The 21,565-nt window shown below is 38.7% G+C and overlaps 1 protein-coding gene across 7 annotated transcripts in view; it reads right to left on the minus strand.

The window, feature by feature from the left end:
• Window positions 1–21,565, minus strand: part of LTBP1 (latent transforming growth factor beta binding protein 1) — a 406,918-nt gene that overhangs the window by 57,634 nt on the left and 327,719 nt on the right. For all 7 annotated transcript variants that reach the window (XM_047068909.1, XM_047068908.1, XM_047068911.1 and 4 more), the window contains one exon: window positions 20,260–20,385. In XM_047068909.1, the coding sequence (XP_046924865.1) occupies window positions 20,260–20,385 (126 nt within the window). The remainder of the gene's footprint in view (window positions 1–20,259; window positions 20,386–21,565) is intronic.

Raw genomic sequence — 21,565 nt, forward strand, 5'->3', positions numbered from 1 at the left:
GCAGGCAAAAACATGGGGCCTTGATGGTCACAAGCATGTCTTGAAAGCTAGTAGACTAAATTAAGCAGCAAGAAATGACAGAAGTAGCAAATTATAATTCAATTCAACTTTCTAGTACATAAATTCTAGAAAACGAGACTAGCCCATGAGAGATCATTTTCTTCCTTCCCTTGAAACCCACTACTTGAAAAAAGATTTACTTAAATTATGCTTTAAAAATTACCCAGAGCGGCCTCCCATTTGATTTCTGGAAACAGCTAGAAGTTCCAGAGAAAGTAAACCAAAATTGTGTTCTGATTTTAATCACTCATTATGTGGACAATGGATATTCACCATGCACAGTTAAAGACACCAGGAAAACCACCCTAAAATCACAAACATCATCCCAGTCCAAAAACATGGGACTCATCCTCAATTACCTCCCCACATCCAATCATCACACTCTTCTGATTTTCTCTCTTGGTTCTATCTCCATGCTCTCTACTCCTCTCAACTTTATCCAGAGGTTCCCTGCCTCTAACCTCAATTCCCACAGTGGCATTCTAATGGATTTTGTGTTTTCAGCCTCTCCAAATCCATCCTCCATAATAAGAGAATAATTAACCTATTGAAACAGTACAATCAAACAATCCTCTGCTTAAACCTCTTCAGTTTTTCTCCATGGAAAACAGCATAAAGGCCCTTGACACATGCCCTCTGGAGCTCATCCACAGTTGGCTTCTCAAGACATATGCTTTTCTAGCTGACCTTCTGCCCCTCTATCTTCTATTCCTTCCCTCTTTCCCTCTCTATTGGGTCATTCCATCAGGACCAAACATTTCCAGGTATCGTCTTAAAAGTAACCAAGAGCCTCCTTGCACATAAGCCCTTTAGCTACAATCATATTTTTCGGTCTTTTTAATAGTCAAGGTTCCAGACTTTTCTACACATGCTGTGTCTATCTACTCCATTAGTTCTCATACATTCTTAGGTAGCTCTCATTTACACTAATCCACTGAAATGGCTGTTGATAAGCTCCCCATTTTGTAAAATCCAAAGGATTCTTCTTGACTGGTACCTTCACAGATCGCTCAGTGGTATTTAATACAGGTGACTACTGTCTTCTTCAAGTACTCTCCTTCTTCCCTTGGATTCCATGGTCCTACATGCTCCTGGGTTTCCTATTAATCCTGAGGCCACTCCCACACAATCTCTGTCTTTTACCTTACTCCTAAATGTTGGTGTTTCTCAGGGCTTAGTCCTGAATGCTCTTTTCTTCTTGTTCTATGCTCTCTCTTGATGGCCTCATCCATTCTAACAGCTTGAAATACCATCTATATCTTATGACTCCCAGTTTATATCATCAGCGTACACTTCTCTACTAAGCACTAGATCTAAATTGATCCAATTGCTTGTCTGATATACCCACATGGATATTTCATGGGCAGCTCTAATAAACCCCAATCATAACTGTGATCTTTAAAAAAAAAAAAAAAAAAAAACTGCTTTATTTTTACCCCTGTCAGCAAATAGTACCAGCAAATACCTACTTGCTAAATCCAGAACCAGAAATGTATCCTCAATACTCCCTCTCCTTCTTATCCTACATCCAACCCAACACTATGTTCTAACCCAATACCAGGTTCATTTCTAAAAGATTTCCTGAGTCATTCATTTCTCTCCATCATGCTGTTACTGCTCTAGACTGAGTACCAATATGTCTGGCCTGAACAACATCCTGCAAGAAACCCCCTGACTTTTCTCATGCTCCTCTAATCCCACTTCCAAACAGCACCTTGGGTGATGTGCACTTGAAATACAGTAAAACCTTGGATTGCGAGTAAGTTGTTCTGAGTGTGTCCTGAAAGACGAGTAGTACATGATGCCAAATGTCTCATGATCACAACTAAGTCAATGGCTCTTCTCTCACTCTTTCTCTCTCTCTCTCTGAGGGATGGTGGGTGATCATCTCCCATGCTTGGATGTTCAGTCTCAGGCCGTGGTGTTTGGCAGAAATCAGTGACTTTTCAGAACATTGGAAAGAGCCCACATCTGGCACTCGTAGTGTATTTTTTGTCACTTCAAAGCACCCACAGGCAGTCCTTTGCTTTTCCACACAAGAATAAGATTAGGAATGCTTTGCTTCATTCTTGGTCAGGCTGCCTGCAGATACAGACTCTTTCTTTCCTCTGGTGCCTTAGTGCCAGTTACATTAAATTCAGTATGTGACAAGAGTTTATTAATACTGTACTGCAGTCAACGTCCATTAGTGATAGTGAAAGTCATCCTACACAATAGCCCTCCTCTCTCGTCTCCCTCACACCAGCCATGAAGGTTTTCAAAGGTAAGTGCAGGTTAATTTGTTTACTTTTCTTTATATTTTGTATTTTATTATTTTGTATTATACTACAGTACTATAATCATTTTCACATGAATATTTTTAGGTTGTGAAATGAATCATCTGAGTTGCCATAATTTCTTATGGGGAAAATCATTCGGATATACAAATGCTTCGGATTACTAGCATGTTTCCAGAACAAATTATGCTCACAAACCAAGGTCTTACTGTATATAAATTAGAGTACTGAGTAAACTCAAATGTGTGTAAGTAAAGAGGACACACATTGAAGAGGACACAATTATTTTATATACCTCTAGCTAATGGGGAAAAGAATTCATCAAACTATGTTGCACTGCCTTAAAAAAAAATCACACACCTAGGGGCGCCTGGGTGGCTTAGTCGAGTGGGCATCTGACTTTGGCTCAGGTCATGAGCTCATGGTTCGTGAGTTCGAACCCCGCACCAGGCTCTGTGCTGACAGCTCAGAGCCTGAAGCCTGCTTCAGATTCTGTGTGTGTGTGTCTCTCTCTGCCTTTGTCAGGTAGTGCTCTGTCTCTCTCAAAAATAATCATTTAAAAGAAAATTTTAAAAAATCACACCTATAAGAAGCATTCCAATATTACAGTGTTAAAAAAAATACGCACCTTTGAAATGATGAAATCTAGTGTATCACTGTCCTTAAAATTAACCAGTCTGTTTTTTACACCTAGAATGATATCCAAACCCAAGTTTCCTGGGGGGCTTTGTATACTCTGCCCCTTACTCTCCAGCCTATGAGTCACCGTGCCTCCTTCCCTCTCAGCACCTGACACCAGTCTTTTCCACTTCCCTGAATGTATCCATTACTTCCCTGCCTCAGTGTCCTTCCCTTCACCACAACTCCACCTGGCATGCTGCCCACCACCTGGCATCCCCACCCCACTCTTCCAGCAGGTAACTCACTCTTTAGAGCTCAGCTAAAATGCCATTTCGTAAGAGATCCTTTAGATGAAATAAATTAGCTTTCCCCCCTCCTCCTGGTCACTGACTCTTTCCTTGCCTTTATAGCAGCCGTAATGGTTTCTGGTCACATGCTGTCTGGAAAGCTTATTTGTGTATTTACTGCTTGCCCTGTGCACATGCACATCCTAGAAGTTAGAGACCATATCTGGCTTGCTCACCACCACATGCCCATAGCATGGAACCAAGTCTGGCACATAATAGGGGTGCAATGGCAATATGCAACATATTACTTGTTTAATACAAAAGCAAGCAAGGCTTCCACAATCCAGCCTGTGCCTACCTGCTTAGCTATATCTTATTCATCACTTTTCTCTTTCACATGTTCAACTGAAACTAATTTACTTAGTGTTCCTCAACCTGTTCAGTATTTTATGTCTCCAAATCTTAGCTTGTGGTATTTATTCCACCAGGACCCGCTCCCGCCACAGCTCCTAGGCCACATTTTTTACCTAGGGAACCTTTGTCTGCCCTCCAAGCCCTTCAAAGCTCAGCTGGAGTCTCTTGGAAGCTCGTGACCCAACCTTGTGTTGAAAAATGTGCCTAGTCACATAGCCTTCTCCTGCCCCTCACTAGACACTTAGGAAGACCCTAAAAAGATGGCACACGACATTAGCAACAAAGTCCAAAGAAAGCTGAGCCACTCACAGTGGGACAAAGAACCAATGAAGCAGTGGCATGGGACTAGAAAAGCAGCTGGTGACACAACCATTTTCCATGCCTTCAAAAGCAACAGTCACGTTAAAGCTACGCCAAGTTTAAAAAGTTAGATTTATAATGTAGAACCTTGTATCTGAAATTTTCAGAGGCGAACATGAAAAGCTGTTCTAGGATGAAGATAAAAGAACTGAATGGTAAGAAAATGTTCATTTTCATATCCAGGAGCATGAAGGAGTTAAATATAAAAATAGCACCACAAAGATAAAATACTCTGAAAAACGGGAGGATACGATTGATCACAATACGGAATATGGCAAAGTAAAAAGCCGGTAAGGACATAATAGCATCATAAAATTAAAAAGGCACACTGAAGAATTGGGGAACTATCTATCAAGCATTGATAAATCAATATTATCCTTAATACACATAAGAAAAACACAAACTCCACCTCATACAGGCAAAAAATATTTCACAGAAAAGATAAATATAAAAGAAGGTAACCTCACTAAGAGAAAATGTATTATAATGAGATATTACTGGGGCGCCTGGGTGGCCCAATCAGTTGAGTGTCTGACTTCGACTCAGGTCACGATCTCAAAGTTGGTGGGTTTAAGCCCTGCATCAGGTTCTCTGCTGATAGATAGATAGGTAGATAAATAACTTTATACTTGTTAGCATTTTCTAAATTTTCTACAGTGAGCATGTTACTCTCAAAATCAGAACAATTATATAGTTGAAAACAACTATTTGAAGATACCAAAAGTAGAAAATCCGGATCCTCTGTCCCCCTCTTTCTCACTGCCCCTCCTCCATTCATGCATGCACACATCCTCTCTGTTTCAAAAATAAACATTAAAAAAATGAGATATTACTTTCTCCTTATCAAATTAACAGAAAAATAGGAACAGGAATTTCTTGAGAGTGTCAAGAGCCAAGACTCACTGCATGGGGGTGGAAACAGAAGCCAGCAGAACATTTCTGGAAAGCAAGGTGGTCCCACGTATGGTTAAGACACACAAGATTGCCAATATCCTTTGATCTTGTATCAAGTGTCTTACAAGCTAGTCTAAGGACATGATCATTGACGAAAATAAATGTTTATATACAAGTGTATTCACAGAGCATTAAATAGCAACAACAAAGGAAACAGTCTAGATCTCCACCATTAGGAAGATACTTTTACAAGTATATGGTATACTCATGTTATGAAATTATGTGGTCATCACAAATTTATTTTCAAAGGGATACAACTATCAAAAAATATAAATACTGTAATGCTAAGTGAAAACATAAAGGTAAAGACAGCCACCAGGGTGGCTCAGTTGGTTAAGCATCCGACTCTTGATTTTGGCTCAGGTCGTACCTAGCCATTCATGGGTTAGAGCCTCAAGTAAGGCTCCGCAGGGCCTGCTTGGGATTCTCTCTCTCCCTCTCCCCCTTGCATGCATGCTCTCTCTCAAATAAGTAAACTTTAAAAACTAAAGATAAAAAGTAGAAGATCTTACTTTAATACTTAAGCACTGAAAACTCTAAAAAAGAAATAGGCCAAATATTAACTGGTTGGTAGATAAATAACTTTATACTTGTTAGCATTTTCTAAATTTTCTACAGTGAGCACATTACTCTCAAAATCAGAACAATTATATAGTTGAAAACAACTATTTGAAGATACCAAAAGTGGAAAATTCTTTTACGAGTGTATACCCAAGTATATATTGTACTCTAACCAGAAAAGCAAATGAGTATAATAAAACTATATACACAAAAATTGAATATTCATAACTATTCTAAAAAGAATTATAAAACTGAAAACATTAAACATGTCTTCCAATTGACAAAAAAAAAGAATGTCTTATTTTACAATAAAGTATTTTGCTTGAAATGATAAAAATTACATGAGAAAAATGCTGCTGATAATTATTAACAATAGTATATGCACATTTTGTTAAAAAAGCCACAGCAAATCTAAATAATTGCAACTGCAATTGAAATCAAGCAAACAAAAAAAAATTTAATGCTTTTTAATCTAGCCAAGTTTTGTTTCTTGCACACAAAGCTGTATTTGTTTAGTTTTCAAAAACTCTGGAGACTGCCCAAAAGTACAAATTTCTGAACATTAATTCAGACATTCTGTTGAATGAAAAGTAAAAACACTTTAGACCTAATCCCTTCCTTCAATACAAATGGTAAATTCCCAGCTGTAAATGTTTTCTACTGGAGACTGACTTTTCTATGGTATATAGTTAAGTATTGTATACAGTTTTACTTTTTATTATGTGAAAATAGATCTTGGACCAGTACGTTTCATATCCCAAACTTATTTTCTTTTCCTTTCATCAACTGTTGAGTTAAAAATCATAGGGAAACATTCTCCAAAAAATATGTATAAAAAAAGCAGGGGAGGAAGGGATTGATATAATAATAAATACTCCAAAAGGCAGCCAAAAACAAAAACAAAGGAAAAAGAGATGAGACAAACAGAAGACAGAGAAAGGTATAGATTTGAACCCTCTGATACCAATAATTATGGTAAATGTATGTAAACTAAATTCTCCAATTAGAAGACAAAAATGGTCAATCTGGCTTAGGAAAAAAAAAAAACTATTCTGCTTACAAGAAAAAGGCCCTTTCAAGATAAGACCATGAAAAATTGGGGAAAGACAAACCATACAAAATCTTATTGAAAGAGGCATATGTAGCTATACTGATAAAGTAGATTCAAAGACTAGATGCACAGGTAGAGACAAACATGGACCAAGGGTCAGTACACCAGGAAGACACAAAAAATTCTGTATTTAATTCCATGGTCAGATACTATATAAAACAAAACCCGGGAAACTAAAATTGTAAACAGATAAATCTCCATAATAATGGGAGATTATAAAAGACCCCTTCAGTAAATTATGTAATAAGCAGACAAAAACACAGGAGGGATACACATGATTTAAACAATTTACAAACTGAGCACTAGTTAACATATATAGATCCAACTGAAAAACAGACATTGTATTCAAGTACACAAGGAATATTACCAAAACTGACCATATTCTGCCCCACAACACATTCCAAGGATTGAAATCACTGAAAGTATGTTTTGTGGCCAGAGAGGTATTAAGACATAAAAAACAATGTGGCGCCTAGGTGGCTCAGTCAGTTGAGCGTCCACCTTGGGCTCAGGTCATGATCTCAAGGTTCCTGACTTTCAGCCCTACAACTGGGCTCACTGCTGTCACCACAGAGTCTGCTTTGGATCCTCTGTCTCCCTCTCTCTGTGCCTCCCTCACTTGCACTTTCTCAAAAAAAAAAAAAAAAAAGAAAACATTAAAAAATGTATATAAATAACAAAAGATTATTAAAAATTCCCCAAATGTCGGGTTATTAAGCAAAACATGTCTAAATAATTCACTGGTGAAGAAAAAAAAATGACAATGGATTTGTAATACTTTTGTCTGAATACCAAAAAATATATCAAAAGTTGAGGATAAAGTCATTCTTAGAAAGAAGTACATAGCCATAAATGTATATTAGAAAAAAATATATATATATTACAGAAAAGAATGTTGAAAACCCAATGATCTAAGGATCTATCTCAAGAAGATATAAAGACAAATGAAGCCCAAAGAAAGAATAAACATAAAAGCAGAAATTAACATAAGAGAAAACAGAAAAATCAACACAAGTTATTTTTTGCCAAGACTAATGCCTGTAGAAAGACAGAGAACAAAGCAGGGGCGCCTGGGTGGCTCAGTCCATTAAGCATCAGATTCTTGATCATGGCTGAGGTCAAGACCTCACAGTATGTGAGTTAGAGACTACACTGGCAGCGTGGAGCCTGCATGAGATTCTGTCTCTCCCTCTCTCTGCCCCTCCCCTGCTGCTCACTTTCTCTTTTCTTCTATCTTGAAATAAATAAATATACTTAAAAAAAAGAACAAAACAAAGAAAGCACAAATTAGTAAATAAAAAATGAAAGGCATCACTAACACATTCTACAGACATTAAAAAGAGATATAAAAAAGATATTAGGAACTACTTGGTGACAATGAATTGGAAATTTTACCTAAAATGGATAAATTCCTTAAAAAACAAAGTTAACCAAAATTCTCATGAAAAGTCAAAAAACCGAATGTTACTTTATCTTTTAAAAAATTCTTAACTGTAATTTTAAGACTTTCATAATACCACCCTGCCCCCCCGCCCCCCCCCCACACACACACAAAAGATAATCAAAAACTTCCAGGCCCTAATGACTTTCCTTATGAATTCGTCAAGGAATCTGAGAAAGAACTCACATCAATCGTATACATAACTTTTCCAAAAAAAAACCCAGAGGAGGCACTTTGGAACTTATTTTATGAAACCATAACCACCTTGATTCTATAACTTCAGAGAACATCAGAAGTACATTCGAGGTCAATCTCTCTAATGATGCACATATTCTCAACAAAATGTTAGCAATTTGGCTCTAGGGATATACTGTATAAGAAGGATACTATATCATGACTGTTGGATCTATTCTAAGAACACAAAAGTCTTTTTCCCTAAAAAGGAAAATCAATATGGCTTCAATGTCTATGTGATGGTAGGCAGTGGAAATACCATCTTCAACTATGATTTCCAATCACATGTCAAAGACAGCAGAACAAGATAGATGTTGCCCGGGTTCCAGCACAGTAGATCTGAATCCTCAGCCCGAGATTACTTACGCTTGAACTGTTACACAGAGAAAAATAGGCTTTTATCTTGTTTAAAACAAATAAGCAAAAACAAAAACAAAAATAAAAACAACCAGTGCATGTAATTCACATTAATAGAAAAAAGGAGAAAATACAATAAAAAAAAAAAAGAATACAATTATGTCAATAGATGCAGGAAAAGCATCTCTGATAATTCAAAACCATTCATAATAAAGACTCTCATCAAACCATAACTAAAAGGGAATTTCCAGAGAGCACATATTAAAAAAGCCTACGGCAAACATCAAAGTTAAAGAAATATTCAGTGCTTTTTCTGCTGAGATGAGGAAGGAGACAAATAAGCTAGCTATCACCACTTTCATTGTAGTGAAGGTCCTAGACAGTATAATTAAAAAAGGCATAATTACTGAAAGAAAATAAATAACACTAGCACTACATTATCAGTAGACAACATAGCTGTTAAGTACAAAAGCCAAAGGAATCTGCAGATAAACTAATAAAAATAACAAGTAAATTTAGCAAGCTCATAGGTCCAAGGTCAATGCACAAAAATCAAATTGTTATAAAGGTATAATACACCTTTTAAAATTTATGTATTTATTTTGAGGGGGTGGGGGAGAGGGGCAGAGAGAAGGAGAGAGAATCCCAAGCAGGCTCCACACTGTCAGCACAGAGCCCAATGTGGGGCTCGACTCACAAACCTTGAGATGATGATCTGAGCTGAAATCAAGAACTGACTGAGCCTCCCAGGCACCCCAAGGTAAAATACATTGTAAATACCCTTCACAACAATATAAAAATACTGAAAACCTAGCAACAGCAACAACTCTGTCCAATACTACACAAAAGACAACCACAAAACACCAAAACAAATGACAGAAAACCTAAATAGAAGGATATGTCATGTTTATGTATTAAAAGAGTCAATACTGTAAAATATCAAATCTTCCAAAATTGATCTATTGATTCAATGCAATTCCAATCAAAATCTCAGATTTTTTTTTTTTTTGGTGAAAAGTGATAAGCTGACTATAAAACTTCTATAGAAATGCAAAAGGCCATGAAAAAGTCTGACAATTTTGATTAAGAACAAAACTGCACAACTTAGAATTTATAGTACATACATTAGTGTCCATTATGAAGCTACTATAATTAAGACAATATGCTATTGGGTACAAGGATAAACCAATCTAGGGATGGAATGAAGAAGAAAAAGAGTCCTGTATATTTACACGTGGTTCATGACAAAGTTCCCAGTGCAAATCAGCGGGAAAAGGGTACTCTTCTCAATAAAGGGTGATGATCCAATTAGAATCCATTTAGGAAATAATTAAATCTTGACCTCTATTTCACACCATACACAAAAAAAACAGTTTTAGTGCTATTACAGATTCCAAATTTGAAATATAAAACAATAAAGCTTTTAGAAGACAATATGAAAGAGTATCATAATGACTTTAGGGTTTGCAAAGATCATGGACACAGAATGTACTGATCTCAAATGAAATAATTAAAACACTGGCCTTCATTAAAATTAAGAACTTTGGTTCATTTCAACTTACCATTAACACAGTTGTTGTATGGAGTACCTCATTTTGAAGAGGTCTGCTATGCAGAATTAGAGAGCTGAAAATAATGCTCAAAAAGCCAACACGGTAGAAAAGTTGAACATCAACCCTCACAAAGGAAATGCAAATTGACAGGGTAGGAGAATACATTACTAAGTATGGCTAACCTTTAAAATAACTGACAATACCAATGACTGACAAGGATGTAGGACTAAAACATGTATTAGAAGTCGGGGCAGCGGAAACTGGTACTCCGAAAACTGGCTGTATCTATGAAAGGGAGACATACACGTATTTTAGGACCTGGAGATTATACTCCTGAGTAATATTCCACAAGAAATTAGTGACTATATCCACTAAAAGCATGTTCAAGAACATTTATAAAAGCTTTATTCATAATAGTCCCAAACTGCAACAAACCAAGTGCCCATCAACAAAATATATACAGTATATTTACACAACAAAATACTATATAGCAATGAAGGTAACTGATATATTGCTACATATAACACAGGCGAAGCATACGAACAGAATGCTGAAGGTAAGAAGTCAGACACAAATGAATAACTCCTATATGATTCCACTGATAAACTGTTCAAAACCAGGTAAAACAAAGCCACAGTAATGAAGACAAAATAGTGGTTACTGCTCTAAGTGGGTAATGGGGAAGGGAATGGGGTAAAAATTAGGAAGAAGCTACATCAGGAGAGAGCAAGAGAGTGAGATAAAGGCAGGGATAAAGGGAGAGAATCCCAAGCAGGCTCCACAATGCCAGGGCAGAGCGCGACGAACTGTGAGATCACCCATGACCTGAGCCGAAATTAAGAGTCAGACACTTAACCGACTGAGCCACCCAGGTGCCCCATGAACCAAATCATTTTAGATTAACTGCTTTAAAACAAAATTCAAGAAGAGACTTTCAGCTTTTATATTTCAAATTTCCCTGCTCATGGAGGGAAAGACCGACAGAATGGGGCAAATGCGCTATGTCTCAGTGACTGAGGAAACTCACGAGGCTCAGGTTCTGTACCTGGAGAGGACATTTGTCATTAAACAGCTTCGAAAGCCTGCAGTTTGCACTGGGCACACATCTTCCCACTCACAGAGGGAGAGCCCGGGGTGAGGCAGAGGCAATGGGTGGGGAAGCCACTGCATGAGCCAGATGTTGGTTCGATTACAGTAACAATCTCATTATTATGGGTTAAAATCCGAAACTAAGTGTCTGTGATACTTAAAGGAACAATTCTAAATCAAGTTGAACAACGGTACATTTTTAATGAGACATAAACCAGTCTTTTTGACAAAAGCGAAACCTGGACACATAAGCCAACTATGCTTCTTTTTTTTTTTTTTTAATTTTTTTCAATGTTTATTTATTTTTGACAGAGAGAGACAGAGCATGAACGGGGGAGGGGCAGAGAGAGAGGGAGACACAGAATCGGAAACAGGCTCCAGGCTCTGAGCCATCAGCCCAGAGCCCGACGCGGGGCTCGAACTCACGGACCGCGAGATCGTGACCTGGCTGAAGTCGGACGCTTAACCGACTGCGCCACCCAGGCGCCCCCAACTATGCTTCTTTTAAGAAAAAGAGTATCATGGTGTATTTCTGAATTTAAAAAGCCATTTCTTCCTAGTTCCTCCACTATATGTACTGACAATGTTACAGAAAATCGGGAAAAGTGAATGAGAAGGACTTAAATTTGCTACAGAAAAGAAACATCTCTAAGACTTTCAAGGAAAGAAATGAGAAGAAATCTTGAAAAAAAAAAAAAAAACTTCTCTGCCCCTGAAGATAAAGAATGAGCCTAATTTACTATTATATAACAGACTATCACAAAAAGTGAAGTATTCAAATGAATTCTCCATGGTGAATACATTCCACGCCATTCAGAAAAGTTTCTTTAGATACAGGAAAGAGTCTGAACTCCAACCACATATTTCTAACCCAATTACTTACAGACACTAATGTGTGAAATGCATTTTGTGTTTCTACACTACATCAAGTTTTTTAAATGCACTATTACTTTGCACATATTTATTTATAACCAGTGGACTGTCTTTGCGTTAATTTAATAGTTGTACATTTTTACAACCAAGACTTTCTAACAAATAAACATCTTCTAACTTCAGAGTCATGGTGTACATTTTCTCTTTTCATATAGCCTTTCTTAGGCTAAGACGTGTTGCCAGCAGAGCTGGGAGAAAGCCCTAAGCACAGGCCAAACATATCAAACCCCAGATTCATCTTTTTGACACGTAGGCCCCAAAAGCAACATAAGATCAGCCAAAAAAATTCTCATTTTTTTTCACTATTCTAATTTTTCTCTTTCTATATTCAAATAGGAGGCCAAGAAAGATCAGTTATGAAACCACAGAAAATAGACAGCATATCTCTAGAAATAACAACTCCAATATTTAAATGCAAATAGGCATCAGCATTAGCCATCGGTTTATTGGCAACTGACTCATGAAACATTTTGAAACTCGAAATGCTTAGGGGGTGCCTGGAGAAAGTCAGTCATGTGGCACTCCTAGGGAAAACAAAGGGTGAAGAATTAAAGCAAACTATGTATAAATGAGTTACCCTGCTATGCTTCATATGGCTTATGTATTAATTTACATAATTAATAATAAATAAGTTATAATAAATACATTTGGGGGTTAAAAGCACATAAAATATAACATAGTACCTTCTTAAGACCCAGACCTGATGACTCAGAACTATCAATTTAAATCACAAATACTTACGTAATCTGTGTATTGTATATTTTGTGAGCAGTGATCACTTAAAAACAAATAGATGTTAAATGCTTTAGATGTCCACATATTTAAAAAAATGGCAACAGATGGCCAAGTAACGAGGGTACCAATGTAAAAAGTGCTAAAATACTAACACTAATTCACATTCACGGAGCACGTTCCATGGGACCCGGCTCCATTCTAGGTAGATACTTGCCAGCACACAACAACATATTTAATTCTTACAATGGCTCCATGTAGGTAGCAGCATCATTTTCACTATGCACACGGGAAACCAAAGCACAGGAGCTGTGGTAACTTACTCAAGTTCGCACAGCTTGGAAGCAGAGTAAGAGTCCAAGCCCACATACTCAGAACCCACAGCCTAACTGCTTAACCACTGCTGTACCCAATAATTATGCAGGGTGTGCTTTAGAGAATTAAGTCTTGAAAAACTAGGAAAGATTTCACAAAAACACACAATACACTGGATCTGGAGTAATCTTATTGTATCTACTTCCTGATATTCCAGGAGGAGTTACAGACTCCAGCCTTTCACTTAGTCACCATTTACCACGCTCTGATCATTCTCAATGCCATACGGGTGTGAACAAGACCCACTGCAAAGTCCCATCAGTCTTAGAGTCTAGGAGTGGGGTCTGACAATAAATAAATAAGAGAAATTAGAATAAGGTGGTTTAAAAAAAGCAAAAGGGGAACGGGAAGTTCTGGAGGTGAATGTGAGAAAGGGCGATCAGAAAAGGTTTCCTTGAGAAAGATACATTTGAACAAAGACCTCTAATAGAGAGGAGGTGACCATCTCTACACTTCTTAGTACGATAAGTCTCTTTGTCTTAAGCCGTTCACTGCAGCCAAAAGCATTCTGATTAATACTAATCCTACCCATGGGTTTGTCATGCAGATTAAATGAGCAAATTGGTATTATGCACTTAGCACAGGGCCTGGCTCACAAAAACAATTCTGTAAACGCTAGCTATTATTATTTTTGCTATTGTTTTAATAAAGTCATGAAATCAACTGTAGGAAGAATCTCCAGTCCACTCATGTTGGGACTTCGAGACAACCACACAATATTCCATCAGCTGGATGCCTAGACAAATAACCGGTTCTGGAATCAATACATTAAGTGTTACAATTCAAGCCTAAAGTCTAGAAATACCTACCATTCACAACAACCTTCCATGACCTATAAAGAACTCCGGTTGCAGACGACATCAAAAGACTCACCGAAATAGATGCAGGAAGCCTGACGCCCTGGATGTGAGCTGGGTGGCAGGAAAAGGTGTTGAAGGGGCAGCTGACTATCTACAGACTTCACTTTCTGGCAGTTTCGTGTCGATTTTTTTGGCTGCAAGGAAAGTGTTTACTTCTCTGTCTATGCACGGATGATTTTCCATAGCTCTGGGGTTTTAAAAGGTCAGCAGTGATAAAAGGCTTAGGAAGAGCTCTTGAATTTCTGTGCTACTATTATGAATTTCTTTATAAAAATGTTGATATACGGAAGACAATCAAGCAACGCATGGAAAATATGTATTCCAGATCCAAAAGCAGCTTATTCCAGCAAAATTTCCTCAGCTCTCTCCCTAATGATTTAAACATCCATTTTCACTCACTTCTGCAGAAGTACATTCACAGGAGGAGTGAGCGTGAGGAACAGGAGCCTTTACAGCAGGAAGCCACTTCCCTTCTTCACCTGGAATGTTGTATGATCCCTTTCCTTTTTTTATATATGGGAGAAAAAGGATCGTATTGTTAACCTAAATTCCCTTTGTTTAGAAAAGAAACACTCAGGTTGTATTCTCACTAGATTTTTCAGTTTCTGACCATAAAGCTACTAAAAAAACAAAAAACAAAAAACAAAACAAAACAAAAAAACCCCAACAACCCTAAAAATCTTTGGGCCAAGTGGCCAGATGTAATATATTATTGTGATAGGGCACTTCAACGTCTTACTTGGCTAAATCATTTAAAAAATATAGTTTCTCCTTGGTGACAGATACAAAGTTCTATCTCCACGCCACAAAGTCACCAATTGCGTGGCATACTGTCAACAATGATTTTATACTTTCCTTCTATACTGTTCATAGAAAATGTACCTAAAAGTCTACAAACAAAACCATGCTTGCTCCTGATTACCTTTTATTGCTTTGATTTGGCAAGCCTTTACCATATTTTCTGGCTCCAATGAACACAAAATTAGCCTAAAATTTGAACCTAACTTCTTTCAGGCTTTCTTTCTCACTTTTTAAAAAAATTTTTTTTAGTAATTTCTATACCCAGCGTGGGACTCAAACTCATGACGACAAGATCAAGAGAAACATGCTCTTCCAACTGAAGCAGTTTTTCTTTTAGTTTTTCTGATACCACCAGTCTCAGTAAAAAGCTAGCCATCCCCACCACTTGCCTTTGGTTACGTCTTCCTTTCAAATGAGTGAATTAGCAAGAAGTGGTTTGTAGAAGATACTCTAAAAACTTACAGGATTAGAATCTCTGGAGCTGCTGAACAACAGGACTGGATTCTTTGAATACTCTGGGATTCAGACCTCAGGCTCCATGTTTTAAGAAGTCCCTTTCCAATCCTTAGAGTTCTCGAATTTGGATCAGTTTTAGAATTATTTTGAAAGTGGGAGAGAAGCTTCTGATTACATATTCTGTCTGAGGTATTATTTTGAAAAGCAATAACTATCCGGGGGAGGAAAATATGGGAGAATACAGAATTCATATTAAGGGTTTTGATTTTTTCCTTTCTGATGAAAAACAGGTCATTCTAGAAATGGCTTGACTTTCAAGATCAGAGGTTATTTTCGCTTAAATATTTTTTAATGTTTATTTAATTTTTGACAGAGAGAGAGAGAGAGAGAGAGAGAGAGAGAGAGGATGAGTGGGGGAGGGGCAGAGAGAGGGAGACATAGCCTGTGAGGGAAACACAGGCTCCAGGCTCTGAGCTGTCAGCAAAAAGCCCGACGCGGGGCTCGAACTCGCAAACTGCGAGATCATGACCTGAGCCAAAGTTGGACACAACCGACTGAGACACCCAGGCGCCCCCAGAGGTTATTTTCAAGAGCAGCTTTAGATACACAATTAAATTGCACACAAAGTTCCCATATTCCTCCTTACCCCCTCCACCCCCTGTCCTCTCACCCAGGTGCCCTCACTATCAACATCCCTGAACATTTGTTATGGTTGGTGAACACACAATGACACATCATTATCAATCCAAGTCCACAGCTTACATTAGGGTTTGCTCTTGGTGATGTTCACTGATTTCTACTCCCCAGTCTACACAACAGAATTGATGTTGGCAATAGAATAAAGGCCCTCAGCAGACAATCCCATGCCCTTTTATTTACTGATAGGCTATTATTAGCAGGTAGATGGGCAGTGTGAAAAAGGCACTTAATATGGTTTCATTTGTTACCCAGACACAATATTTTATTATTTCTCTAAGGCAAAATGGTCAAGTCAGACCTCCCCAGTTAGTATGGTTCCAGCTTTCCATTCCTTGCTCCAGGCCTCAGATCTCTCATACCCTGTTCTACTTGGTTTTCTCACAGGGTTTATCTCCTTCTAGCCTATTATGTAGTTTACTTATTAGTTAACTGCCTGCAAGCAAGTAGGAATTTTTGTTGTTCACTGATGTGGCCCCAGTACCCAGAACAGTGGCTGGCATGTAGTATTCACTGAATATGTGTCTAATGAATGAATGAATGAATGGGGATACCTTCTAAAAGACAGGGAGTGATTTTGGTTGTGGTTTGGAGGCCTAATTAGCCATGACTAACCAGGTTCTGTAAGCCACTGGTGCTGTATTGCTGGGATCCTTCAAGGTCCCCGCTAGGCCAGTGTGACCATTCTAAGGTGTGATCAGGCTGGAAAGCACAGTGAGGTCTAGACATGTCTGATGTCCCCAACTGTACTTATTGTATAAACTCTCATTCAACCTGGAAGCCCAGTGGGGACAGCACTGTGGCCCCTGGCCAAGAGCAGCGTGGAAAGAGAGCCTTGAATGCTGTGATGCAAAGAAGCCAAGGGACGCTTCTCCACAGGGGTCAGGGGACAGGTGTGTGACACTTAGGAATCTGACCATCCCAAGGGTCCCAATTTGCCCACTTACATACATTCTGGTGACAATAATGAAACCAAACTCTGGGTCAGTTTATAAATGGGATGGGAAATATTTTTCATGAGTTAAAACTCTACGACAACAACAAAAGGAAAAAAAGCTAAAGGAGCAAAAGAACTGTGATTTTTTTTTAAAAAAAAACATGAATAGGATAAATTGGGATACAGAACAGTGAACTCAGTGAAAGAGGTAAAAAGTTTTCTTTGCTTTCCTACACAAGATAAACACTCGGGCCAGAGGATGTACCGGTGGTGGCAGAAGGAGATGAACCACAGTTCCAAGAAGAAAGCAAAGGAAAGAGGAGGAAGTCTCAACTTCTCTGACATCCATGCACGGGAAAGGAGAAAAACGACCCTTATGATATTTACAGCATGTGGCAACCTGTACTTATTTATATCCACAAAGCCTAACTATGCTATATTGTTTAAAGACAAAAACATAATTTTCTGGTATGTATTATTTACTTACTTATCCCAGATTCTCCTCCTGGAACCTAGGCTCCAAGTGGACAAGAACTATGGGTTTTGCCCTCAGAACAGTTACAGTGGGAACAGTAACAGTGCCTGGCACAAGACAGGCTCTCTAACTCTGAGCAAATGACTACATGAATTAACAGCTCACCACATACTTCCCACTCCACTCCAGTTGAATTTCAAAAAACACTGTTGTTCTTCATGCCATGTAGGAGAATCAAGGTGTTCCTCCTTCCTCTATGAGGTACATGTTCCCAGAATACCACGTACACAAGGGAATGGAAGGATCCAGTGATGCTGTTTTTATTTCTATACTATCTGCCATGCTAATTGATAACTTGAGACAGTTTATGCTGACAGAGTATGCCTCTTCACTGTGGTTCAGTAATTGTGACCAGACGCCAACATCTCCCCTAAGCCACGGGAAATCGGGGACGGGCCCTCCTTCCCTCAGTTCGCGGGATTCAGTTAGCCCAGCTTAGAGCATCGGGATTCAGTCAGCCCAGTTCAGAACAGGGGACGCCAGCCCTGTGTCCCCAAGGCTTCAGCTGCTTAAACCAGAAGCTCAGAAATGAGTTGGTGGATGGGCATGAAGAGAACCAGCCACTTCTCACTGTTCGCTCAAGTCCTATGTACATCAGTTCCACAGCTAAACCCTTGATCACATGGGCTGGCTTCACCCTACACCACAGCCAGGGGTAGAATCAGGACAGACTGCCACTGCCACAAGTTTCAGGCGAAGTCCAACAAAAGAAAATCTGGACTAGTTTAATGTAGTGGAGTAAGCCCATAAAAAATGAAAGCTTTGCAAAGCTTCTTCTAGAAAGAGAATAACATGCCTACTAATTAGGTAGATTTTTAGTTACACTGCCATATATCAGCACCGTATTCTAAATTACCTATTTTATTACTTATAAAATTGTCCAGCTTCTGGAATAAAAAAAATATGGACCAAGGGTCAAAGAAAGTATACTAAAGTATAGTAATTTACAAAGTACTAGAGGTTTTCTAAAAACACATTTTACAATTCAAGTCTTTGCCAAGTAAATGCCTAACAAAATTAGAACTGCAAGCACATTAGAGTGATTATATAACTCTTGAGTTGCAGAAATCAGTATTTAAAAAGACACAGAATTAAAAGGAAATCACCAACTACAAAAGACAGAGTGGATGTGAACGTATTTGCTTTGGTATATTCTTCTGGAACAATAACTTTGACTAGCGAGCATGTGAAGCGACCTGCGCTGTTCTCTGAGTGTAGTTTTTGCAGGGCACAATCATCGGCAGTTATAACTTGGACACTGTTCAACGAGGGTAGCATCGGAAGCATCAAGCCTGCACCTTTCTGGAATGCAGGAAAACATGCGTCGGGTGTCATCAGTGACTCAGATGGGCTAGCACCCTGGACCCTCGGCCAGGGAACGCTGCGGTCTCTGCAGAACAATTATGTGTTCATGTGGTATATTTCTTAAGAACTCTCGTCCTAAGGTTGAAATATAAAATTAATGTAAAGCTCAAATCACTCCAGCATGGATTTCCTTGCAAACCTCTCATGGCCACCTTTAATGATGTTTTTCTCCATTTCCCAACTTTTGATGGCTTCCAAACCCCTTAAAATCTGCTCGCTCAAACCGCACCCCGCACTATCTCTCTTTTGCTTGAAGCCAAATCTGGCATCAGTGTTTTGTCTACTCAGCAGGAGAGCAATTTCAACAATCTCCTGCTTTTTATAAGATCAGTTTATTCTTCCCAATATAATAATTAGTTTCAGATGACCCTGGTCGCTGTTCCTCAGCATGACTCCACTGTGGTACCAGCAAGGAGAGCAGGCACTTCCTGTTGCGCTGTTTTTTTTTTTTAGGGCAAAGAATTTCGGTACTATCATGAGCCCAGCACAGAACCTTTGTAATTTACTTCTTTAAAACTTCAGCTGAATTTTGATTACCTAGATGCTCAAAGAGACAGACTGAAATTACAATTATGGGAATCTCCTGTGTTTACTTTGAAAAAGGTTCAGATGAATTATTCCTCAATGTATCAAACTATAATAAATCATGAAGAACACACATCTTATGAATAAGAATAGTGCTGGATCCCTGCAAACACACAGAGGTGGCAAATAGGGAGCTAACATGGTTATCTCAATGTCTTATACCGCAATTAACTTTAAAGGCAATAATAAATACCCATGGGAAAGAAAATTGCCTGAGAGCTAAGGATGTTAGAGAAATACCTGGAAAATCTCTGTTAACAGTGGTAGAAAAATCATGCAAGACATGTTTACAACGATGAGGATGATCGATATGACCCCTAATCAAAACTGGCAGAGGACGGATTTCCATCAGGGAGGTTGCTCGATGTCTCCTCCAGGTGTACCTAAAATCATCATGTCCTGCACATTTCAACCAATTAATTCAGTACCAGAAAGGAATCATCTGGAGTATTTTCACCAGCATGACCTTAGGTTATCCTACTTGTGAACCCTAGCAATCCCCAAGCCATGACTGCAGACAGGAGTCACCTTTATGCATACATAGTTTGAGGCCTTCAATTATGAGTATCTCTTGGTGGCCTCCAGTCTTTGCCTGCTTAAATAGAAAGCAATCTCCTCTCTGCTTTAACATGAATTAATTGCATGACCCCTTATGGTTTATCTTACCTTCACATGTACGGCCATCTGCTGAAATTGAGAAACCCTGTTCGCAGACACAGTGAAAAGAACCATCTGTGTTTAGACACTCTCCATGAGGATCACAGAGTCCAGGCTGTTCACATTCATTAATATCTGGAATTGAAAAGAGTTCCAAATACGTGAAAAAAATTTTTCCTTTGGTTTCATATGATAGCAGACATACAGTAAGCAAATCCATCACAAAAGGGTCAGACACTTATTTTGTGGCACAACTATCCTGTCTGTATATATACCAGACCTCAAATTGGATTGATTTAAAAGAGAAACTATTTAGGTCAAATCATATGAATAAGCCAATGTTCAACCATTTTTAATCTACACAAAGAGTATTTTCGCTTTCATAGGTTCAACCTGGAGGCCCCCCCATGTTCCCCCCTGCCCCCATTTAATTTTAAGACCTGTTGGAGGCTTACAAACATTCTAACAAAAAATTTCTCTGAGAAATAGTCTTTATCAGTGAGCATGCTGTGTTCCCCTCGTCCTCCTCCATTTCCATGCACACAAATCTGTTCTAACACCAAGCATGCCACCTCCACCCCATCCTCTCCTATGATGTGAACTTTTTTTTAAGTTTTTATTTTTGAGAGAGAATGCGCACGTGCGAGTGGGGGAGGGACAGAGAGAAGGAGAGACAGAGGATCCCAAGTGGGCTCCATGCTGACAGCAGAGAACCTGATCATGATCCAAGCCAAGCTGGATGCTTAACCAACTGAGCCACCCAGGCGCCCCGATGTGAACTTGAGGGCACAGATGGACACATCTTATTGATAGTGTTTGGCTCCAAGTGGCACTTTACATATGTCTGCTGAATATATAAGTGAAATAGACTCCAATCTATATTTGGTTGAAAATGGATAAAAGAAATAAAAATACAAGAAAAAGAAGACCTTTCAGACCAGGGAAGTGTTCATTACCTGCACAGCTTCGTGATGATGCAATTAGGGAATGAGGCTCAAATGCCTAGTGCAGAGCCTAACATACAGCTAAGGGCCAAAAAGTGGTAGCTATGATTATTTTTTTATAATGTTTATTTATTTATTTTGAGAGAGAGAGAGAGAGAGAGAGCGAGCAAGCATGAGCAGGGGAGGGACAGAGAGTAAAAGAGAGAGAATCCCTGATGTGGGGCTCCATCTCACGAACTACAAGATCATGACCTTAGCTGAAATCAAGAGTCAGACACTTAGCCAGATGAGTCACCCAGGTGCCCCACTAGCTATGATTATTAAGACTCATGAACAAATAATGCTGTAAACTTGTGTTGGCCATCTTATAC

Source organism: Lynx rufus, unplaced genomic scaffold (genome assembly GCF_022079265.1).
Source record: "Lynx rufus isolate CCGP_SWC_20201006 ecotype Redwood Valley unplaced genomic scaffold, mLynRuf1.p SCAF_8, whole genome shotgun sequence".
In the NCBI taxonomy this organism is placed as follows: Eukaryota; Metazoa; Chordata; class Mammalia; order Carnivora; family Felidae; genus Lynx; species Lynx rufus.